At 28.7% G+C, this 23,836-nt stretch overlaps 2 protein-coding genes across 2 annotated transcripts; both read left to right on the top strand.

The window, feature by feature from the left end:
- Positions 1 to 8,207: 8,207 nt before the first annotated feature.
- Positions 8,208 to 12,164, top strand: LOC101252065 (transcription factor bHLH93-like). The gene is made up of 4 exons (XM_004252679.5): positions 8,208 to 10,743; positions 10,881 to 11,048; positions 11,528 to 11,698; positions 11,859 to 12,164. The coding sequence occupies exons 1-4, from the start codon at positions 10,159 to 10,161 to the stop codon at positions 11,943 to 11,945; spliced, it is 1,011 nt and encodes a 336-aa protein (XP_004252727.1). The 5' UTR covers positions 8,208 to 10,158; the 3' UTR covers positions 11,946 to 12,164.
- Positions 12,165 to 14,209: 2,045 nt separating this feature from the next.
- On the top strand, positions 14,210 to 23,528 carry LOC101251761 (oligopeptide transporter 2-like). Its single transcript, XM_004252678.5, has 7 exons — positions 14,210 to 16,732; positions 17,418 to 17,817; positions 18,524 to 18,621; positions 18,710 to 19,276; positions 20,299 to 20,557; positions 21,184 to 21,366; positions 22,366 to 23,528. The coding sequence occupies exons 1-7, from the start codon at positions 16,653 to 16,655 to the stop codon at positions 22,972 to 22,974; spliced, it is 2,196 nt and encodes a 731-aa protein (XP_004252726.1). The 5' UTR covers positions 14,210 to 16,652; the 3' UTR covers positions 22,975 to 23,528.
- Positions 23,529 to 23,836: the final 308 nt, after the last annotated feature.

Raw genomic sequence — 23,836 nt, 5'->3', positions numbered from 1 at the left:
CACTTTTATTTCTTGAAAGATCATAGGTGGTTGGCAATTGGATTTTAATTTCCTAAAATACATGTTCAAATAGAAATTGTTTCATATAGGAGACCAAAAGACAATATTTAAGACAAGCTATATATGCTTTGTATAATCAATCTATACCTAAACAATCATTAATTTTGTCTATTATTTGCCATATTTTCAAGAACCACTAGACACTTTAGTATTTCACTATTATTGAGTTTATAAAACTAATAATCAAACCCTAGGTGTATGTCCACAAAGACCTAGAAACAAAATCAACAAAAGATATACTATACCAATGTGTTGTTATTACTTTATTTTTGAGTTTATGTATTATATCAGACTTGTCATAAAGAATCGTATGCTATTATAAATCAAAATGATCCGATGTTTTAAATAAATTATCACATGACTCTTTGAACTCAAAGCTTTTATATATATATATATATATGTGTGTGTGTATATATATATATATATATACACACACACACACACCTTTCTTGTTATAATGAAAGTTGAAAAGTTTATTTTAAATATAAGTTGATTTCATCCGTGACTTGATACGCACCATATGGGATTGTATAATCTTCTTTGAGTTATTTTTTCGTTTTATCTTATAGTATTAATCAACATGTCATTAGAAATGTTGATTAATTTTGGATACTCATATACATATGAAATTGATATTGGATACACAAATATATATGTAAATCACATTTGGAGATAATATATTTAGAACAAAATACATTTAATTTAACTAGCGTGTATGTGTGATACATGTATACGTCCCACTAGATACATATAATACCTTTATGGCAAAAAATGTAATTAGGCAAACTGTTTTTTCAACATGTAATTAACATTAATAATATACTTTGTGTTGTTTCCTCTTTAAACAATGACATAGTTTAGAATTATCTGAGAATTAAGATTATTGAGCCCTAACTAATTAATACATAAGGTAGGGAGGTGAAAGCATGGGTTGATAGTTTCTAACAAAAAAAGAAGTCAAAAATTTATAAATGCTTTATATGTTGGACATGCTAAGAGTCTCGAATCGGAAGCAATTGGTCTCCTTATATACACATGGACAATTCTCACCCTATAAGCTGACATTTGAAATTGAGTTAGCTTTTATATTAAAGTCAAAATTATACTAATTCTTTGTTCACACTGTAGTTAACGCGGTCTAGTACTATGAAAAAAGAATGATTTGAGTTAATTAAAGCAACTCTTATTATCACTCATTACTAGAAAAAAATAACCAGCTAATCAATGTATAGATTAATAATTGGGGTTATAATTGTCGTATATATTTGTTTAAAAGTAAAACCGTGGACAACTACCCTTGTTTTATTCCTTCTAATATGTTATTATATTGACAACAACAATACCATTGGCTCATTAATGCTTTAGGCTTTATGAAATTTGTTTAATTTGTCAATAATGTTATATATATGAGATTAATTAACTATGGACCCACATGCTTATTTAAAATGATGAATTACATATACAAAATAAATACATTTTAATTAATATTTTACATTTAAGTATTTTTAATTTCAAAGGTGAAATGTCGAATTTTGCTTGTAACATTTGTTGAGAGTATTACATGCTAACTTGCAAATTAATTGGTGCATATCTAAGGTTTGAAATCGTATAAAAGGATTAATTTTTAAATCTAGATATAGAAAAAACAAAACAATAATAGATTTGATGTAATTTTATAAGCGAGGTTTAGAAAAACTGGAGTGTATATAAACATTATTCTTTATCATATGAATATAGAATTTTACGCTATCGGTGATGCAAACTTTTTATTTCATTCGATATTTGATATTGATTATACTCAGGGAATCACTTATAGTATCCCACAAGTTATTACTAATTCTACTTTTTTATAGATGTACATGTAAAGTAACGTAGTCGAAGAAGCAATGTTGAAAATAATGAAGAAAAGGATATTAATAGTGACAAAATAATATGATAATTGAATCAAATGAATCAAGTTGTCAAAATCGAAGAATACAATAGCAAAAGAGTGATATTAATAACAACAATACTTCGAAAGGCTAGAGAACACATGATTTGACCTGTATATCCACCTTCTACCCTAATCTTTCGACCTCTAAAACTGTTTATACGTCCCGCACCTCTTCATTAAGTATTTGTGTATTTTCTCTTCACATACATCCGAACCATCTCGACCTCGACTACCTCATCGTGCCCACCAAGTAGTTCATTCTTACCTTGCCCCAATTAAATAGCTTCATTCATGACCAATATTTCCACACTTTCATCACAAAATCCTCATTTTTGCTACTCCGGTCTTTTGGACATGCGAGTTGATCATGATGAGTCAACATTCCACCCTATATAGCATAGCTTGTTTGACACATCAGAGTTCGGATGTGAGCTTTCATTTCATTTACTTCTCTTTCATCTAGATGTGTAACATCATCTTCGATCTCTCTATTTTTTTTGAATTATTAACCCTAGAAATTTGAATCTTTTTTTTCTTTGGGGTGGGGGTGGGGGGTGAGGACTTATGTTTGATCCTTACATCCCTAAACTTGCACACTAAACATTAGAAAATGATTTCAAATATTGGCATTAGAAAATTGTAAATCTAATTTGATATCATCATTCAAAAGTGTAATTAAATTAGATTTATTTTCCCAATATCCGTCAACATCTTGTAGCCAAATTTTTTAGATTCATTGAGATTTATCATCAAAATTATGGAGATCTATCAGGATTTGTCATTAATAAGACAAGTTTTGTCCATCAATTTGAAATTCATTCGGATTTGTGGCCAAATATTAGCAATATTATGTTAGAATCTACCTAGAAAAATTGGCGACTCGATGAAATGATCATACAATTCAACTATAACATCTGAAAATGATACTATATAGTAGATTAAATTATTTTTTTCCACAGCGCGTATACTATAAGTACATTTTTTTTATAACCACCACATTTCTAAGAAATGAACTAATCTTAAAAGAAGTTTGGTAGTTGCATATTATTTGATCCATTATTAATCAAAATTCCAACATTTTTAGATGTAAAGGAATCATTTTGGATTAAATAATGCCTTGAGGAAAATGTTGCATCATGGACAATTATTATGTAGCTTGAAGAGAACTAGGGTTTTTGTAATATTCTCTTTCTAGCTAAGGCCTCAATCATGGTGATTATGGTTTGACTACTAAAGTGTCTAGTGGTAGTTTTATTTTAATTTTAAACTATGCCAATTGGCATTTAGTCTAAAAAATTATGAAATTAAAGAGAATAAGTTTATTTGCATATGTACTTTTGAGAAATTATTGTACAAAATTAGGTTGTTGGCTGTTCCATAGTCTCCCTACAATGAGATCTAAACCTTAATCTCTTCAAAGATAACACATTGTGAATTGTGTTTTTGATTCACAAAATACAATGACAAAATATAAGTTAAGTTAGTATTCAAGATCTTATTATAGGGTTTCAAAAGATGCATCACTACAGACAAAATGGCTTTGTTTACTTATCGGATTTTCAAAAATTTACTAACCTGATTAATTCAAATTCGTGTTGTGCGCGTTCTATTAAAAGAATGTGCTCCCGCCTCCCTATCATCATTTTTAGGACTTGAACTCTAGACCTCTCGTCAATTATTGAAGTACTGTCAATTTTACCACATTTACATGGTAAAAAAAAAAGAGGAATAAGAAGGGCAATAATATAAAGGGAAATCTAGAGAAATTCCTAATTAGGAGCTAATTACTTAGATATACTCTAGTTTACAACATTATGGATATAATCAAATTTTGGTGTGTACAGATTCATATATCTCAGAATACATGAGTCATGTGTAATTAGTTCCAGATTCATCTGAAATATATAACAAATCTCGTTTGTCTTCCTCACCTCCCTCACATTTCGCTCTCCACTCTCTTGTGTATTTGGTATCCTAGATACATGTGAATCACACTACATACATACAAATACATGTATCTAGTGTGTATCTAGTGTGATTCGCATGTATCATAGATACATGACAATCTCACTTGTCTCTCTCTATATTTTAGCGTATCTGATAGAAAAAAATACATGTATCTAGGTGTATCTTTCTCAATATATAGTAACTCTTAATAAGTGGTGAGATACGGGACTATTTAAAAATATATACATATAGAATTAGTATATATGATATGGATATATGTTTAATAAGAGGTAGTTTTTCTTAATATATATATCTCATTAATTGTTGTACAACAAATAATGGAGAAGTTGAATATACTGGTAAAGTTCTTCCACTTAAGCTGGAGACAACAAGGGTTTACTATAATGTTGAAATAGTTATGCAATTTGCAGCATCATACAATCTTCTAACCTAACAAAATCACATTATTTTGGCTCTATTCACAAGATCTTTTATATGTCAATTGAAAATTCTATCATTTTCCTCCAACAAATAATATGTTCATTATTTTGACTAAAGTTGTATTTCACTAATAAGAGCATCTTTAAGCAATCACATTACAGTACTTTAAAAGCAAGTTGTAGTAGTAGTAGGTACATGTTGAAATGAATAGTAACTCAAATATTGTTCGATATTGTGAGTATGAGGATTGCAATTTGACCAAAGAAGAAGCATATTTTTTTGTTTGTTCGTCTTGTGTCCGGAGCCTACATTGGAGCTTCGACTATATTCTGATCAGACTTTGTAGGGCCCATTCAGGGGTGGCGCTCTCAACAGAATTTTCTTTGTACCCAGGCTCGAACCCGAAAACTCTAGTTAAGGGTAAAACACTCTCACTAGTTCACCACAACCCATTGTTGGTAGGAAGTAGCATGTTTTTAATACATGTGTTTGTTTTTCTTAGTTAATATCATGTGTAGTATTCATCAATCATCATCATCAAATTAAGAAATTGTATTAGTAATTGGATTAATGAGCCAATGGTTTTCTTCCAAAACAATATAGGTAGTCCATAGTTTCCTTCCAAACAAACACTTTTGAGATTTTGTATGCATGCTACCTTTAATTAATATAAAATTATTAATAATACCCCTAGCTAGTGGATTAACGACAATAACCCCTAGAGTAATGACAAATTAATATGCTTATGGATCATGAATTTATAATTCAATTTGGATTATGTCACATCGAGCCTCAAAAACATGTGTACCAAATCATATGAATTAAGACTAGGCCTTATATGTGAATTCACTTAAAAGGTACGAAATATAAATGTTGAATATACTATGCTTAAATCCTTAATTCGCCTCTGAAACCAAAAAAATATTGAAGGATCTATTACGGATCATGATTTCTTGATTTTGATTAGAGCTTTATAGTCTTAATAATGGAGGTTTTGGTTGAATAAATACTATTAAAGTGTCTAGCTAACAATGATTTCCCCCTTTTTAAGTGTCTAGGGGTTCTTGGAAATTGGAATTAGAAAGAAAAATTCAAAAATAGATTATTGCTTGATTAGATATAACCTAATTATACAAAAAAAAAAATTTATCTTAGGTTTGGCTATTGGGCTCTATAACAAGCAAATAACAACATGTTCATTGTAATTTCATAAGCAAAATCTGATGAGTATAGAATATACATACGCAAATTATCTTACCATTATTTTTATGCAAATAAAGGTTATTTCCGATAGAAAATTATTAATTTCTAAAAGATATTTTTTATTTGAACATGTATATTAGGAAAGGAAAATCCTATAGCCAACCACCTATGATCTTTTAAGAAGTTAAAGATGCAAAAGTGTTGAAAAAAAGGTTGTTGACTGTTCCATAGTCTCACTACAACGAAATCTAACCATAATTTCATAAAAAAGAAACACAACTACTATTTTTTTTTATTTTTTCATTGTTCGGTGTTTGATATCAATATTAAAACCTGATCACTTTGTATTTGAGCCGCATATATACGGCTCTATTTTTTTTTAAAAAAACGCTTCTTATCAAGAATATTTTTATATCTAAAACTCAAACGCAAGACCTTTGATCTGATTAAGGAAGAAGTAATCCCATATTCAGTGCACCACATCCTTTAGTAAAAATTGCACAACTTGAATTGCATTTGATTCTCAAAATACAATAAATAATTACAAGTTAATTAATCTAATGCTGAAATAATCATGCAATCTTCTAATATAATAATAACAGAATCAGATTCGTTTGGCTTCATTCACAAGATTTTATAGCTATTGATAACCCTAGCATTTTCCTCCCACAATATATTTTGACTGCAAAATTGTATTTCACTTATGAGAAAATCTTCAATAAATCACATTTATACTAATATAAAGTCCAATTGCACTCATGGGGACTTTATTATTTATATATGTTTAGAAATTAAAAAAGGTTCAAGTCTAACAATTTCTATATTGTGTACTTGCTAATATTTTTTTTTAAAAAGTAAAATCATACCCAAGTAAGTAGATTTTAGAATTTAAGTTCTTCAAATATTTTTAGACGAAAAAGGATAAATTTAGGGGAAAAGGGTTTTAAATATATTCGAACTTTGATCGAAATTGTGGTAACAATCCTAACTTTGGGGAGGACCTATTACCCTCTGCACTATTTAATAATGTATTTATAAGGTACGGAGTAAAAGGTCCTCCCAAAAGCTGGAGATTGTTACAATAATTTGGGTTAAAGTTCAGATATATTTCAGACCCTTTTTCCATAAATTTACCGTGAATTGTGTGTGCAACCTTTATATAAGTATTGATTCTCGATAAGACGCAAAATTAGTCCATAAAAATATAATTAACTCATTCTATTTAAATTTAGAAGAATCAATGATCAGCACGTTCATTTATTAACTCAGTTTATTATGATCCGTACAATTCAATTTGTCTAAAAAAGTGAGGGTTGTTTAGAATAAATACGTGATTGATCTAGAAATTTTATTGGAATATTTATATTTTTTTCCTTTTAAAGTCATAACCAAAAAATAAAAGTTGTTATCTTTAGCGAAAATTAATTAGCAGCAATAGTTTAATTGTCACTAAATATGTATTTTTAGAGATAGTTAATATTTTTTGTAAATATTCCTAAAACCTATAGCAACATTGAATCTAATGACAATTAACTAATACCGATAAAGACATTATTTAATAATGTCAATATTTATTATCTCTAAAAACTATTTTATTACAGTATCTCGATAAAAAATTGTTCATAATCTTTGACTCCACTCATCCTAACTCGGGCCATCTCAACGCGAGTAAATTCATTTTAATTGATTCAAATTAATATAACTCGCCCATTTAACACTCTTGCGTACTAAGCAGCCTTTGCAGTCTTCTCTCACGAATCTTATATAGCAAAAATAACATATTATTTGAAAAATAGAATACTTTATTCTTTGTGGAAGTTAATTATTATGGAATTATAGCTGGATCATATTTCCGTACAGACAAGGAGTATAATGTGTTTTTGTGAATATGAAATTGTAAAATCCAGAGACTATAAGCTGGCATATTATATATATATATAAAATATTATGTATTAATTATTTTTATTATTGTATATTGTGTTGACTTACACTTTGTTTGGATCATTATTACCCATTATTTCATAATGTATTGCATTGTATTGTACTCTATTGTACTGTATTGTATGGTAGATACAATGTTTGGCTAGAATGTATTATTTCTTGTTGTTTAGTAATATTTTAATTATTTGGTTTGATTGTATCGTACTGTATTGTAATTTATTAATTTACTTAATTATTCTACGGTAGGAGGATTGACTAGATTTAAATGATTAAGGTAAAAGGTAAAATAGTATTTTGAAATATTATGTAAAGATATAATTGGAAAAAGAAAATAAGTAACAATAAGAACACACCAAATTGGTTGTTCCATAAAATAGGAATTTCCATTGTTACGTAATAACGAAATGTAACAATACAGTACAATACATTTTAAGTAACAATCAAAACAAACATTGTAGGTATAATAACAATACAGTACAATACAATGGATAACATTGATCCAAACATAGTGTTAAACTCTTGCGTGCATATATTTTGGCTTCATCTTAGGGTTTCGGCGTGACCCCTTTGAAAGATTTGATAAGTTACCGATTTAATCGATCGACTAAAAATAATTACACTCACAATTTAAATTTATAAAAATATATGTATTATTATGTATAAAAACATGTATAACATGCGTCGGAGGGACGTCAAGTGGTTGATATTATCCCTCCCGGACCAGAACTTCTTGTTTCCGAGGGCGAATCTATCAAATTTGATCAACCATTAACGAGTAATCCTAATGTAGGCGGATTTGGTCAGGGAGATGCAGAAATAGTACTTCAAGATCCATTACGTGTCCAAGGACTTTTGTTCTTCTTGGCATCTGTTATTTTGGCACAAATCTTTTTGGTTCTTAAAAAGAAACAGTTCGAGAAGGTTCAATTGGCCGAAATGAATTTCTAGATTCGCAGATTTATCGATATCAAGTACGTAAAAAGAACCAAATTCTTGTTGGCGACTTTGCAAAACTGTGCTCAATTTCATATGTGGCAATTCCGCCAAGATCTCTTCGTTAGTTGGGGGAAGAATCCGCCCGAATTGGATTTTTTGAGGAACGTATCGAGAGAGAATTGGATTTGGTTAGACAATGTGTGGTTGGTAAACAAGGATCGGTTTTTTAGCAAGGTACAGAATGTATCGTCAAATATTCAATATGATTCCACAAGATCTAGTTTCGTTCAAGTAACGGATTCTAGCCAACTGAAAGGATCTTCTGATCAATCCAGAGATCATTTGGATTCCATTAGTAATGAGGATTCGGAATATCACACATTGATTAATCAAAGAGAGATTCAACAACGAAAAGAAAGATCGATTCTTTGGGATCCTTCCGTTTGAATATATATATATATATATATATATATATATATATATATATATATATATATATATATATATATATATATATATAGATAGATAGATAGATAGATAGATAGATAGATAGATAGATATGAATTAAAATATTTGAATAACATGAAAAAAATTATGATTACAAAAAAGTTGTTTGAATCTCAAACATTACCTTCCACAGCTTTATACATATATTTAACTTTTAAAATGGATGGGCTTAATTTTATGAGTGAAAAACACTATTCTACTTGTAATAATACTCAAACAAGTTAATCAATATTTTATCAGTATTCTAAAAGTTGAAGTCTAATTAATTATTAGCGAACAAACTTCAAATTATTTGAACTTCTGAGCTAAGGCCAAAAGTTTTTTTTTTCAAACCCAGGATAACCCGCGGCCATTATAATCTCTGTCCAATTCTTTGCCCTTCGGGAGAACATTTTGTGGTTAGCACTTTGTGCGTACTTGGTAAACCTTCCACTGTGTAATAACCTGCAAATCATACAGGGATTGTAAACTGCATAGGCAAGCCCTATGCGACATGCTCGACTCAAAAGGCATTGAGGGGATATCAATTCCGGATCATGTGGATAACCACTATCCAAACCAACTGAGTCATCCTGAAGGACATATTGCTTTGAGGGGAGATCGATCTCGACTCAGAAGGCCAAAAGTTTTAAGGCATATATATATATATATATATATATATATATATATATATATATATATATATATATATATATATATATATACAAAGTTGAACAAGAATACACACACATATATACACAAAGTTGAACAAGAATACACATATATATTTTTATGTAAAAATTGTATTTTACGTGTGACATTCTGCATGTATTATATCACATAAAATACATATATCATATATTTGCTCAACTTTATACAAATTTAATTAATTATCTGTTTATGTACAACTAAAATTATATTAAAAGCCATCAATATCGGCTGAGTACAAATTAATGAAACATAAATCCATTTTAAAAACTCAAATTTCTAAAAGCTGAGCAGATTCCATTTGTCTATTCTGTTAGATGATATATATAATTATCAAAAGTATAATATATAATAATAATAATAATAATATACTAGTAGTACATTTGTTTTGTTTTCCTATAAATATTCTCCATTACTTGTCCTACATATTACTGCAATCCTCCATAGATTTTTATTAGTCTCTTAAAGAAAAAAAAACTATTTTCAAGAAAAAATTAATAAACATGGAGGATTACTATAGAGAGAATGAATTCTTATTAGATGAATTATTTTCTTTAAGAAGTGATTTATGGGAAAGTACTTGTCTACCTATGGAAATTAATAGTAGTAGTAGTAATTTATTTTGTAACAATATTAATTATAATTGTTTTGGGGAAATTCCTCTTCCTTCTACTACTACAACTACTACTACTACTACTTCTTTTGAAGACTACTACAATAATTTTCCAATAAACCAAAGCCAAAATTATTCATTATTACATAATGAATTTTATACTACACAAAAAGTAGATGTATTGTCTCCACTTGAACTCACTAATTCTTTCAATTCCCAATTAGATGATTTTTCATCAATATACTTTGATGTTGGAAATTTTGGTGATTGTAAATTGGAGAGAACTCAATCAACTGCATCGTCAGCTGCTATAGCTCCTGCTAATTTCAATATCGGCGCGTGCCTTGATAAAAAGTCGAAAAAAAAGAAGGTGAATGGGGAACCTTCTAAGAATTTAATGGCTGAAAGAAGAAGAAGAAAAAGGCTCAATGGTCGTCTTTCTATGCTTAGATCTATTGTTCCTAAAATTAGCAAGGTAAATTAAAAGATATGAAATCTTTTTTATTTGTTAAATATTCAATATTAGTTGTTATAATTATCTCTAAATAATTATTGTGTAATTCTCACTTTATGATTTGTATTTAATTATTTAATTAATTTTGACCTTTGTAGATGGATAGAACATCAATCTTAGGGGACACTATCGACTATACAAAGGAACTTCTTGAGAAAATCAACAATTTGCAACAAGAAATGGAACTAGGGTCAAATCAACTAAGCTTGATGAGCATTTTCAAGAATGAAAAGCCCATCGAAATGTTTGTTAGAAATTCACCTAAGGTACCTTTTGACTCGAATTATGTATATATTTGGAAAAAAATAAAGGAAAAAAAAGACAAGCATACTCCCGAACTATCGTTAATAGTATGTAGATATCATCCTTCATACTTTTGGGACATTGGTGCTTCTGCAGTCCAAAAAATAGAGTGTTAGAAGACTAAATAGAGACACATGACACAATCTTATTCATCGATCCGATGTCGGGCATGGATAAGACTATCACACATGTATTTTCGTTATTATAAAGGGTATATATATGATCTAAGTTTTGACTACAGGGGCATCAATGTCCCTAAAGTGTGACAAAGGGTATTCTGTATACCATTGACGATAGTTCGGGGATATATTTGTCATTTTTCCCCAAAATAAATTACTACGTGATATGTATACTTAGATTTAGCTCCTTTTTTTGAATTTTTTTTTACTTCAATTTGTTAGTAATAAATTATAATTTGGTGTTATTTCATTTATTATTGCAGTTTAATGTGGAAAGGAGGAATAATATTGATACAAGAGTGGAGATTAATTGTGCAAACAAATCTAGTCTTTTGCTATCAACATTGACCACACTAGATGCCTTAGGCCTTGAACCTCAACAATGTGTTATAAGTTGTTTCAATGATTTTGCAATGCAAGCTTCTTGCTGTGAGGTAATAAAATTTAATCACCAACTTTTAACAATACTGTTAACAAATAATTTTCATGTGTTTATTATTATTTAGTATTTATCAAAACATCTCATAAAAAATATCTCAATTTGGTAATAAATAATTTAATTAGAATTTTTTTTTTTTGGTGATATGATGATAGGAAATGGAGCAAAGAGGAGTTACAGATGCAGAAGAAATAAAGCAGGCACTATTCAAAAATGCTGGATATGTAGGAAAATGTCTCTAATTTTTTTACAAAATTTAATTTTGATGGGAAAAAAATGTTGAATGAATTTTGTTAATGGATAATATATTCTTGAATTTGCTTATTATTATTATTATTATTATTATTAGGAGTAGCTCTTTCTCTCTCTTTAATTTCAATTGAGAGGCTATAATGATTTTTTGTAACTTAATTAATCATTTTCAAGATGATATCAATTTAAATATATTTTAAATTTGTAAATCATATGAGCTTTAGTTATTATTAGTTTAATATGAGCCAATGGTTTTCTAGCCAATAACGTGGGAAGGGAAACTAGGGGTAGTCCATCGTTTCTAATTAATATTAATATCTTCCATGAGTTTGTTTGTGTGATTTAATTAGGTTTAAGATTCATTTATTAATTTTATTTTTACTTTTTACTCTAATACAGAATAATTTTTATTTATCATTTTTATCCTAATTAAGTACAAATATTTTTCTTTTCATATTTTTCTTTTAATATTGTTTCAAATCATTTGTCAATATCTAAAATTACGTACATATTAATTAAGATCTCTCTACTTCTTCATTCTTAAGAGAAATACACTAATAAAACTGTCTTTTCATATAGATCGTCGAATAATACTGTCAAAATAGTTATGTTTTTGTATTATATTTTAAAGTATGTGCAATAGGGAATTAATTACTCCATATATATCTACCCTTGACTCTATGTGGATCATGCAAATGGAGGAAACGACAATAACCACATTCATGATGATTTATATTGAAAAAAAAAAAGAAGTTTGATGGATTCATTCATGAGAAATGAGTGGTACAATGAAATTAACTCTAAAAGACAAAATTCATTAAGCTAGTTGTCTATTTAGAATTCCATTTTGGATGTTTGCTTAAAGATAATTGAGATTTGAGACTTGAGAGGTTGAGAGGTAAAAATATTGGAATGTTTGATTAATAACAAAAGTTGTTTTTTAAAGATGAAAGAAAAATGTTTTTCCCGAAAAAGTTATTTATTTTTTTGGAAAAATATTATTTAAAAACACTTTATCAAAATTTGGTCAAACACTAGCTAGTTGTAGCTAAAAAAGTACTTTATAAGTTAAATAATCAAACACAAATTATTTTTTATCAAAATTATTTTTTAGAAATCAGTTCTCAAGATGAATTTATTTTTAAAGTTTCTAATAAATTAAGTCATTGTCAATTAAACTTAATTTTATCATTATTCGATCCACAAACATGCATGATATAATACAAATATTATCATTCAAATAAAAAATTAAAATACAGGATATAAGAAGAGTGAAATGGACAATGACTAGAATAAAGGAGAAACCTTGATTGTTGTTTAAAGTCGAAAAGAAAGTTTAATTTTTAAAATAAAATCGAGTATGTAAATGATCCTTATCCCCTACTCAAACCATAAACTATTTTGTATCATAAAGAATTTGTACTCGTAGGGTGTGCATGAACATTCTTGCATTGCAATACATGTACTATCTTTATAAATTATCATATAGTTTTCGAGCGATTATTATTTTATAATAAAGAAGTTGCACACTATTTCCTCCCCATAATGAATATGTTGCACATAAGTTAATTTGAGATTAAAGTGCAATTGTTTTGGTCAATTAAGTTGTACTAAAGCTACTCAAGAATTCCACTATTAAGTAGTGTGATTATTTATATGTCTTTTCATATTAGGCAAATAATTTGTTTAAAAGAATTGTGTGTAGACTTAATTAGGAGGACTAACTTTTAACTACTCAATAACTAATTCTTTTTTTTAATATGTGGTATTATTTGTTATGTCATCACCAAATGCATCATATAAAATATTTAGTTATATTCTAAAGTATATTGAATAAATAGAATATTAGATAAATTAAAGAAAAATTTTGTATTATTATAGATCAAATATAGAATGTTTGAATATCAAACTAAATAAAGATAGATGATAAAAATACTATTATAAAATAATTAATTGTCTGCTAGTTCTTGAATCGTATTAATTGATATTTTATTTTATATATCATTGTCTCATTAAAAAATCTTCATATTGGAAAGTAAATAATGAAAAATAAAAAAAAATCTAAAAATTGTAATATGTTATTTTAGTGCAACCTTCTAGGAAAAAAAAAGGAGGAGATTGATATTATTTTGAGAAATTAAAAAAAAGGTCATATAAATTAAAATAAAAAGAACAATAGATTAAAAGGTAAAAATTCTTTAAAAAAAATTGAACCATAAAATTTAATCGAAATGTACTTGTAAAATATATTTCCTCGATATCATTTTACTTGACATTTATTATTAGGGATGATATCGCAAAAAAATAATAAATTTCTCATTATTTGCTAAAATAGACAATTAAACCGATAAACAAAAAGGTGTCAACAACTTTTTCTTATCCCCTACAACAATGTCATCCCGTTTATCTCGATTGAAACCAAGATCCAAACCAATCGATGAATGTTACCCAACATATCAACAATTACGACAAGAAGAAGAAGAAGAAGAAGAAGGAGAAGCCTTCAACGCTAGAGATGTTTCAGGACAAGAAAACGTTGATAATGATGATGATAATGATATTGATGATGAACCTGTCTGGACATTTCGCGTGTTGTTATTGGGATTATTATCGTTTATTTTCTTGATAATTATCACAAAATATTATCTTCATAAGACATCAGAATGTGTTGTATCGATGGTATGGGTTATGGTGTTTGTGTACCCCATAGGTTTTATTATGGGCAAGAAATTACCAAAAAGGAAGATTTATTTACGTCTAATTGGATTGGAATTTTCTTTGAATCCAGGATATTTTAATACCAAAGAATATGCATTGATCTCTATAATTGGTAATATTGGTGCTGTTTATGGTGGATTAACTTCTGATTTCATATTCAATACCTCTTTCTAGTTGCATTTTTAGAGAGATTTAATATTAGAGTAATTATGCTGGATAAGCGCAAAATTAATATCTGAATAATTTGATTGTTGATTATGTATTGGTTTTATATTATGTTTGATTTGCTGATAGGATAAACGTTGTTTTTTTATACTATGCTTGGCTAATAGGATAATATCTTTATTAAATTATTGTAATATAATTTACTTTGTAGTTTCTCCTTTTAAGGGTGAAATAACTTTGTGAAATTTACTATTAAAATATGTGAATGAAAATTGGCTTGTCGAAAATGATCTTGGCGAACTTTTAGATAAGAATTTCATATTTATTTATGATAATATTTTGATTGGATTGTCAATTAAATATTTATATTTTTTTCAGTAGTGATTGTTATTTGTGCTATGTGTTTGTCCCTTTCATTTCGTTTATTTTATTATCTTGTTGTTTATATACTTGTTATTGTTGATTCTTTTTTATCTCTTCTTGAGTTGAGATCTTTGAAAAACTATTTTTTTATCCTATAAAAAAAAGGTAAAATTTATATATACTCTACCTTCTTCGGATTTTATCCATCGAAACAATACTTGATAAGGGATATATGAAAATTTCGATCAAATAAAAATCGAAATATATGAAACAGTTAAATAGGAGTAGTAACAAACTAATTTATCTATTAAAGGAATAATGATCATTTTTCCTATTAAAATTGTGGATGGCCTCGAAAACCATTTCCTCAAATATAACTCCTTTCGATTCAATTTACGTGACATGATTTAGCAATATATAATGTTGGAAAATTCAATTATTATAAACAAATTGAAATTTGTGCAAATTAGAAACATCAAAATAATAGAAAGTTTAAAAGTTGCAACATTTAACATTTAATATAGAAAGATATACAAAAATATATATATATTAACTTAAGGTCTATATTTCTTCAAAAACCACTTATATATACATGTCTTTCTTGTTATTAGAATTTTATAAATTCATAAATTTATTTAAACAAGTCAAATATCTATATTAAAATCGATAGTAGAAGATGATGTTACATATAATAACCAAATTTACTGATCTCCATAATTTCGATTCAAAATATAGATATGTTATTTAAATGGTAAGAAAATTTGTTTTTTAAACATATTTCTTAAAGTATAACAAATTAGTGGTGTGCCCTTAAAAGTTCAACACTAATATAAATAGTAAATCACTTTATTATAATAATAAATTAAATCCTGAATTTTTGTCTTTGTATCTAGCCATTAATTTAAAAAATATACATAAATTGCGCCCGTTTTTATTTTTCTATATTAATTTAATTTCACCAAAATATATCTCATATCAACAACGAATTTTCCTGTTTTTTCTATGTAACTGCATTATTTTCGCATTAAATGATCGTTTTTAGCACTATATATATATGTATATATTTTATATTTTACAATCATAACTATATTCTATTGAAAACTCATCGATATTTCCCCCCCTTGGCCTCCCTGGCCCCTGTCAAAGGGAATACATACCAAGAAAAATAAAAAGAAAAAACATTTCTTCGGATACAAAATCTTTGTAAGTATTTTTTGTAACGAAAAAATCACTCAACTTTGATCAGGGGTTATACGCGAGGAGGTTACAAGGACAAAAAAGGTTTTCCAAAATTTTGTGTAAATTTTTTAAAAAAATTGTCAATATAGAAAAAGAGAACAATTAGAATAAGTCAAAATACCTAAAGGAAAAAAAAATTAAAAAGAGTCTAAAAATTCTCTTTTTTTGTTCTTTTTGACACTAATTAACATCATTTGCTTGTAACCGAAGCCATGGGAGTCAAGAAAAACATAGAAAATGAATTTGAAGAAGAAATTCATGAAGATGAAGATTCACCGATAGAACAAGTCAGGTGCGTTTGAATAGTGTGATCATCTTATATGAAATATTAAATTATTTGATGGCAAAGTTCTATTTTTTGTAATATTGTTTCCTATTTTACCCTATTGCAAAAAAGAATGATTTTACCTATTTTGAAATGATAAACTTCGAGTTCTGTATTTGTGTTTGGTACGGAGGAAAACATTTTCAAATTCTTTCATATTGGTCAAAAAATTTGAATTGCTTTTTAGAAATAAAGTTGTGTAATTATGAGGAAAAATAACTTCATAATAGAAGTAGGAAAAACAAATTTCACAAATGACATTTCTATATATATATATAGCTTGTATCCTCCACGCCCTCCAAGACACCTATCTTCACCTCAGCTCCAAACTCTCATATTATTTATCTAGATTACGTACCAGACATAAAAAAATAAGTCAAAAACCGACCCTTTATTTTTAGAAAAACATTTCCCATCATATACCGAACACACCATTGATGACATTGTATAGCCACACAAAAATCATAAATTCCTATTATAGCCTTACAAATATGATGGAATGTTTAAAACATTATTTTATTTTGTTGCTGCATAAATATCACAATTTCCTAGATAAATCATGTTCATAGTAAAAATGGATACAAAAAGAAAGTTCTTTATAGCTACTTATTATAACTTTATTTACTTAATTATATTATGTCTCGATAACCAGGTTGACAGTGTCAAATCAGGACGACACGAGTCTACCAGTATGGACATTTCGTATGTGGTTTCTCGGACTCCTTTCGTGTTCAATTCTGGCATTTCTCAATACATTTTTCAGTTATCGGACACAACCATTGAGCATAAGTATGATAACTGTTCAAATCGCGGCGTTGCCAGTGGGAAAACTCATGGCTAAAGTGTTGCCAACAAGGAAATTTAAGATAGGATCATGGGAGTTTTCATTGAATCCAGGACCATTTAACATGAAAGAACATGTTTTGATTTCAATATTTGCAAATTGTGGTGCTGGGACAGCTTATGCTGTTTCAATTGTGACTATTATTAAGGCATTTTATTTGAGGAATATATCATTTGTGGCTGGTTGGGTTCTTGTTGTTACCACTCAGGTAATTTTCATCTTTAATAGTTCAATAGGTGAGAATTGTTCAAAACGTATTAAAGGACCAATGTGAGACTTCTCACGAGTCACGCCCAAGGCTAGACATCTGGTGTGTGTGGATAAGAGGGTTAGAAATGAGAATTGAGAATTAGGAAGTATTTAGCTCTGATACTATTTTAAAGGAATAGATTTTAAGCTTGACTCATTCACAAAAGGTAGTTTAAGAGGTGAGATTGTCCAAATTATGTTAAAAGAGACCACTGATTACTTAAAGAGATGATTTTGATACTCTTCAAACGTGTGTCTATATTTATTACAAACAGACTAAAAAAGAGAATTTCGCATGATTTATATGTTGCACGGGAGATTGAACACACGAAACAAAGTCTACTATTTAAGTTGGGAAGTTTCACACTTCACAAAGTGTTGACTCTACTAATCAACTAGAGTTTGGGACGAAAGCCTACATGGGAATTCTTGAAACCCGTGTAGGCTTTTGGCCCAACTCCAATAACTGTTAAGGTAATAGGAATGTCCACGTGGTGAGGGGTAAAGTCGTGTGTATCCTTATATTATAATCAGAGACTAAGGTTAAGTTCTCTTATAACTTTTTGAGAATTTTTTTTAAAAAAAATTGTCCATGTAACAAAAATATTTATTTTTAAAAATAATACACTTCATACCTATTAACCTAACATGGTGAATTTGATCAGGTTTTGGGGTATGGATGGGCTGGGATAATGAGAAAGTATGTTGTAGACCCTGCAGAAATGTGGTGGCCTGGCTGTATGGTTATAGTCTCTCTATTCAGGTAATTATTTGACGCGCGATACTACTTAGGTACCTGATTAATTCAAATTCATATCACATTAACTTACTCATGAAATTCTTTTTAACAGGGCACTACATGAAAAAGACGCGGATGGTAAAAGCTCAAGAGGAAAATTCTTCTTAGTAGTTCTAGCTTGTAGCTTTATTTGGTACATAGTACCAGGATTTCTCTTCCCAACATTATCAAACATTTCATTACTTTGCCTTTTTTATCCAAAATCAGTGATAGCACATCAACTAGGGTCAGGAATGAAAGGGCTTGGGATATTATCATTTACATTTGATTGGTCAGTTGTGGCATCATATCTTGGAAGTCCATTGGTATGTCCATTATTTGCAATAGTAAATGTTGTAGTAGGGTATGTTTTTGTGGTCTATATAATGATACCAATATCATATTGGGGGTATGATATTTACAATGCAAAGACATTTCCAATATTGTCTTCACATTTGTTTAATGCACAAGGACAAAAGTATGATATTCACAGAATTGTTAATGATAAATTTGAGTTGGATCAAGTGGCTTATGGGAAACAAGGAAGGATTAATATAAGCACTTTTTTTGCACTTTCTTATGGATTGAATTTTGCTGCTGTTGTTGCTACTCTCACTCAAGTTGGTCTCTTCAATGGAAAGTAAGACTTCTTCTTTTTTGTTTTATAATAATAATAGTTTGATCTGTCGAGCTGTTAGAAACGACTTTTTAGTTATATTAATAGTTTATTTATGTCGAGCTGCTGAAAAGTTTTTTTTTTTATCATAATAGTTTGTTCTGTCGAGCTGTTGAAAAGTCCTTTTTTAATAAATAGTCTGTTTTGTCAAGATGTTGAAAAGTCTTTTTTTATAATAACAGTTAGTTTAGTCGAGCTGTTGAAACATCTTCTTTTTTATATAATAGTGTGTTCTGTCGAGCGGTTGAAAATCTCCTTTTTTATATTAGTAGTTTATTCTGTCGAGCTGTTGAAAAGTCTTTTCTTTTATCATAATAGTTTGTTTTGTCAAGCTGTTGAAAAGTCAAAAGTGTTTATTTTGTGTTTTAACTAGCTTTTAGGGAGGGAAATAAGAATTTTTTAAAGTAATTATAGAATATAATAAGATTGTTTTTAGAAATGAAAAGAATCAGTTTTATTTTTTCTATAAAAGCACTTTTAACTTCAAATTTTGTATCTAAATTATTCTTAGTCAAGCTGATTTTTTTTTTATAAACAGTAGTGACAGATTTTATTGTTTAGCTCTATCAATTTATTTGTTGCTAACTTTTTGTTTTTTAATAAACACAAATTGTTGCTCTAATTGGAAAAAATATTTCCAAACGGATTATTTAAACACAATTGTTACTTCGCAAATGTACTTTTTTTTTAAAAAAAAATATTTCATTTTTATTCGTCACTTTGAACATAACAAGGGAAAAAAATCACATTTTATCCTTAGCATTAATTACTTTTTCTCCAAATTATTTTTTAAGACCTATTACTAAACATCGATTAAATACGAATATGATGGTAAAATACTCATATCTTCCATTATTTCTTTACGGACGTACTGAATGTTTTGATTTTCCACCTAATGCCCGATATCTACGCAGAAACCTAATTATTTCATTTGAATTGGCATCGAAAAGTCCCACATACTAATTGGTATTTGTTAATTTGTTTAGGGAAATAATTTCTAGATTTCGAGCTTCAAATAAATCAGGGAAATCTGATGATATCCACACAAAACTTATGAAAAAATATCCAGACATTCCTGGCTGGTGGTTTCATGGAATGCTTGTAGTTTCATTGGTTTTATCACTTATACTTTGCATTGTGTGGGTTGATCAAGTTCAACTTCCATGGTGGGGTCTTCTTTTGGCTGCTGCCATTGCCTTGATTTTCACTCTCCCTATAAGCATCATCACAGCCACAACAAACATGGTAAGTAATTAATACTCTTTCGGTTCCGTTTCAATTTATTTGTTTGATTTTTGGACTTCACATAGAGTTTAATTATGTTAATAATATATAGTAGATGTTGAACTCCTGGTCCTTGGACTAATTCACATTTTAAATCACCTTAGTGAAAATCCTGACTTCGTCACTGATTTTAAGTACTTGACACGTAGTTTAAGATATAAAGAAAAAATTTGAATATTATATCTTAAATTAAATATACTACCTAGATTAATATTGTACCGAAATGTTGTTTATTTTTTTGGTTTTAAACATGTCAAGTGAAGAGAAAAATAAAATAATTTTTTTAATGAATAAAAAAAATAAGATAGACAAATTAAAACAAAGAATAAATATAACTAGATTGTCATTTTCTATTATTGTCTTTAATATTTTGTGAGACTATAAGTAATAATAATAATGTGAATGTTCTCATTTAGTTAGATCCAATTGTTTGTTTGCTTGATTAAGTTTTCTAGACTAAACAAACATGGTAATTATTAGATTGTATATTACAATAGCAACATACTCTGTGTAATTTTAATTTAGTTTTCAATTTTTTGGTGCATGGAATATTTCTTAACTAAACAAATTTTTGCTTTTGATGACAGACACCAGGATTAAATGTGATGACAGAATATATTATTGGTCTAATAATTCCAGGGAGACCAATAGCCAATGTTTGTTTTAAAACATTTGGATATATAAGTATGGCACAAGCTGTTTCATTTTTAGCTGATTTTAAGCTAGGACATTATATGAAGATTCCTCCAAGATCAATGTTCATTGTTCAGGTATTATATTATATTATATTATATTAATTAATTAATTAAATTACTCGTTTTTGTCCTCGTTTATAAAAACAGAATTCATGGATAGACACTTTAATTTGACTTCCATTAGCGTGCATGAAGTTGAACTCCTCCACTTTCAATATGACCTATATTTAGATATCTTAACTCGTCTCCGGTGACTGAAATTGATTATGAAGTAATATATGCACTAGTTCGAATGTTCTTTTTTTTTTAGCATAATACATTAATATGTCTTTTAATTTGGGCTCATTTTATATTTATGTCTTTCAACTTTAGGTGTGCACAAGTAGCTAGACACTTAAACTAATATAAAGTTGAACAAATAGACTCACATGTCTTAAGCGGCATCCTACGTGACAATTTGTTTCCTACGTGGTCTCCTGCGTGTATTATGCCACATAAGACTTTATATGTTTACCTGTTCAACTTTATACAAGTTTAAGTGTCAGCTTGTGCACACACAAAATTTGAGGGCATAAACGTGAAATGATGTCAAGTTAAAAGGACGCATTTATATATGCGACATTATAAATGTCTCTAAACCTTTGACATTAATGTGAATAAATGTGAATAAAGATTTTAGCTCTCTTTGTTAATATGCATATTTATTGCCGCTAAAAGCTATTTTTGCTATAGTATATGCCTGATCATCCCTTCATAAGTTTGTTAGCAAACTAGTTGTTGCTATAATGTACTTTTGATTATCTTCTTAAACTTGTAGTAAATTGAATAAGTATACACATGTGTTTTACCTAGCATAATACATGTGGAACACAATATTGCCATGTAGGATGTCATGTAGAACGGATGTGTCTAATTGATCAACTTTATACAAATTTAAGTGTATACTTGTGCACACCCAAAGTAAAAGGTCAAAGATGTCAGCTGACGCCAAGTTAATGATCATGTCTCCGTAATTATTTTATTTAAGTACTGTACATGATATTCAATAAGCTGATTTTTTTGTTGTTGAAACAGTTGCTTGGAACATTGATTGCTGGTACAATAAACATGACTGTAGCATGGTGGCTACTTACAAACATTGATAATATATGCCAAGATGCATTACTCCCAGTAAATAGTCCATGGACATGTCCAGGAAGTCGCGTCTTTTTCGATGCATCGGTTATCTGGGGTTTAGTAGGACCTAAAAGAATGTTTGGTGATCTTGGAAACTACGGTGCACTAAATTGGTTCTTTCTTGGTGGTTTATGTGCACCAATTATAGTATGGTTGTTACATAAAGCATTCCCAAAACAAAGTTGGATTAAATTGATTAACATTCCAGTACTTTTAGGTGCAACTGCAAGTATGCCTCCAGCAACACCTTTGAACTTCAATAGTTGGATTGTCTTTGCTATTATATTCAATTACTTCATTTTCAAATACCAAAAGAAGTGGTGGCAAAAGTATAATTATGTTCTCTCAGCTGCATTGGATGCTGGATTAGCATTTATGGGAGTTTTTATATATTTCTTCCTTGATAAAGTTAAACTTAATTGGTGGGGTACTGGAGGAGAATATTGTGGTTTGGCTAGTTGTCCTACTGCTAAAGGCATCGCGGTTCATGGATGTCCTTTGCATTGACGTGCTCGTTTTGGACTTGGTCATGCTTGATCATGAGTTGATCAAGGTCATGTGTGCAATGGTTTAATATGGTTATTGATCAGGCCAATGATATGTATAGTTGTTGATGAAGGATGTCTTTTGAGCTGGTCAGACTCATGTGTGACGGTATATATATATATATATATATATATATATATATATATATATATATATATAGTTGTTGAAGAATGTCCTTTTTGTGTTGATTTCACTATAACAATAGTCGTTTTCTTCTCAAACTTGCACGTCCCTCTTTGAGTTGATCAGTTCATGTGCCACAATATCATTGAAGAATTCACCATTGTTATTATTTGTCGCGCTCTTAAAAGCATGTTTGTACAAAATTACCTTCTTATAGGAAGTTAACCCCTAACTTGTGTCATTGTAGATTCTTAAGTAACCTTAACTTGTGTAAATATTTCTCACACTAAGGTAATCCTCCACACAATGTAATTTTTTTTTTAGGATTCTTTGAAGTTCAGTTTGATGTATGGACTTGATCATTCAATGAGTAATTAATTTTTTTTGTAGTATTGGTGATCTTTTCTTGCTTGTTTGTATATTTTTCCTTTTCTTGTAGTATTCAATGTCCTAATTCATTTTCTGATGTCTTTTTGTTATTGTTATTAACCTGTACTTATAAGGTTAGTCAAAAAACAGAAATAGAAATAAGATGAAGTAGACAGAAAATAAAATAATCCGAGTTCACAAAAATTACTGTGTCTCCTTAAGAAATTTAATACCCTCTCACTGTAATTGAGGTTATGGATTAATTCTACCAAGATAAAACAGATTAATCCTGTTAAAGAAATAGCCGGTACCTCAAACTTCTTTAACTTCA

The sequence above is a fragment of the Solanum lycopersicum genome, chromosome 12, assembly GCF_036512215.1.
Source record: "Solanum lycopersicum chromosome 12, SLM_r2.1".
Taxonomy (NCBI): domain Eukaryota; kingdom Viridiplantae; phylum Streptophyta; class Magnoliopsida; order Solanales; family Solanaceae; genus Solanum; species Solanum lycopersicum.
Note: the sequence above shows the minus strand (reverse complement) of the source record. Positions and strands in the feature narration are given on the sequence as shown.

What these genes read in the sequence shown, in the direction of transcription:
- LOC101251761 (XM_004252678.5), top strand. Translation starts at nt 16,653, where the DNA reads ATGGGAGTCAAGAAAAACATAGAAAATGAATTTGAAGAAGAAATTCAT. An exon ending in TCACCGATAGAACAAGTCAG is followed by an intron (nt 16,733 to 17,417) that starts GTGCGTTTGAAT and finishes CTCGATAACCAG; the next exon opens with GTTGACAGTGTCAAATCAGG. An exon ending in GATCAATGTTCATTGTTCAG is followed by an intron (nt 21,367 to 22,365) that starts GTATTATATTAT and finishes TTGTTGAAACAG; the next exon opens with TTGCTTGGAACATTGATTGC.
- LOC101252065 (XM_004252679.5), top strand. Translation starts at nt 10,159, where the DNA reads ATGGAGGATTACTATAGAGAGAATGAATTCTTATTAGATGAATTATTT. An exon ending in TTGTTCCTAAAATTAGCAAG is followed by an intron (nt 10,744 to 10,880) that starts GTAAATTAAAAG and finishes TGACCTTTGTAG; the next exon opens with ATGGATAGAACATCAATCTT. An exon ending in TTGTTAGAAATTCACCTAAG is followed by an intron (nt 11,049 to 11,527) that starts GTACCTTTTGAC and finishes TTATTATTGCAG; the next exon opens with TTTAATGTGGAAAGGAGGAA.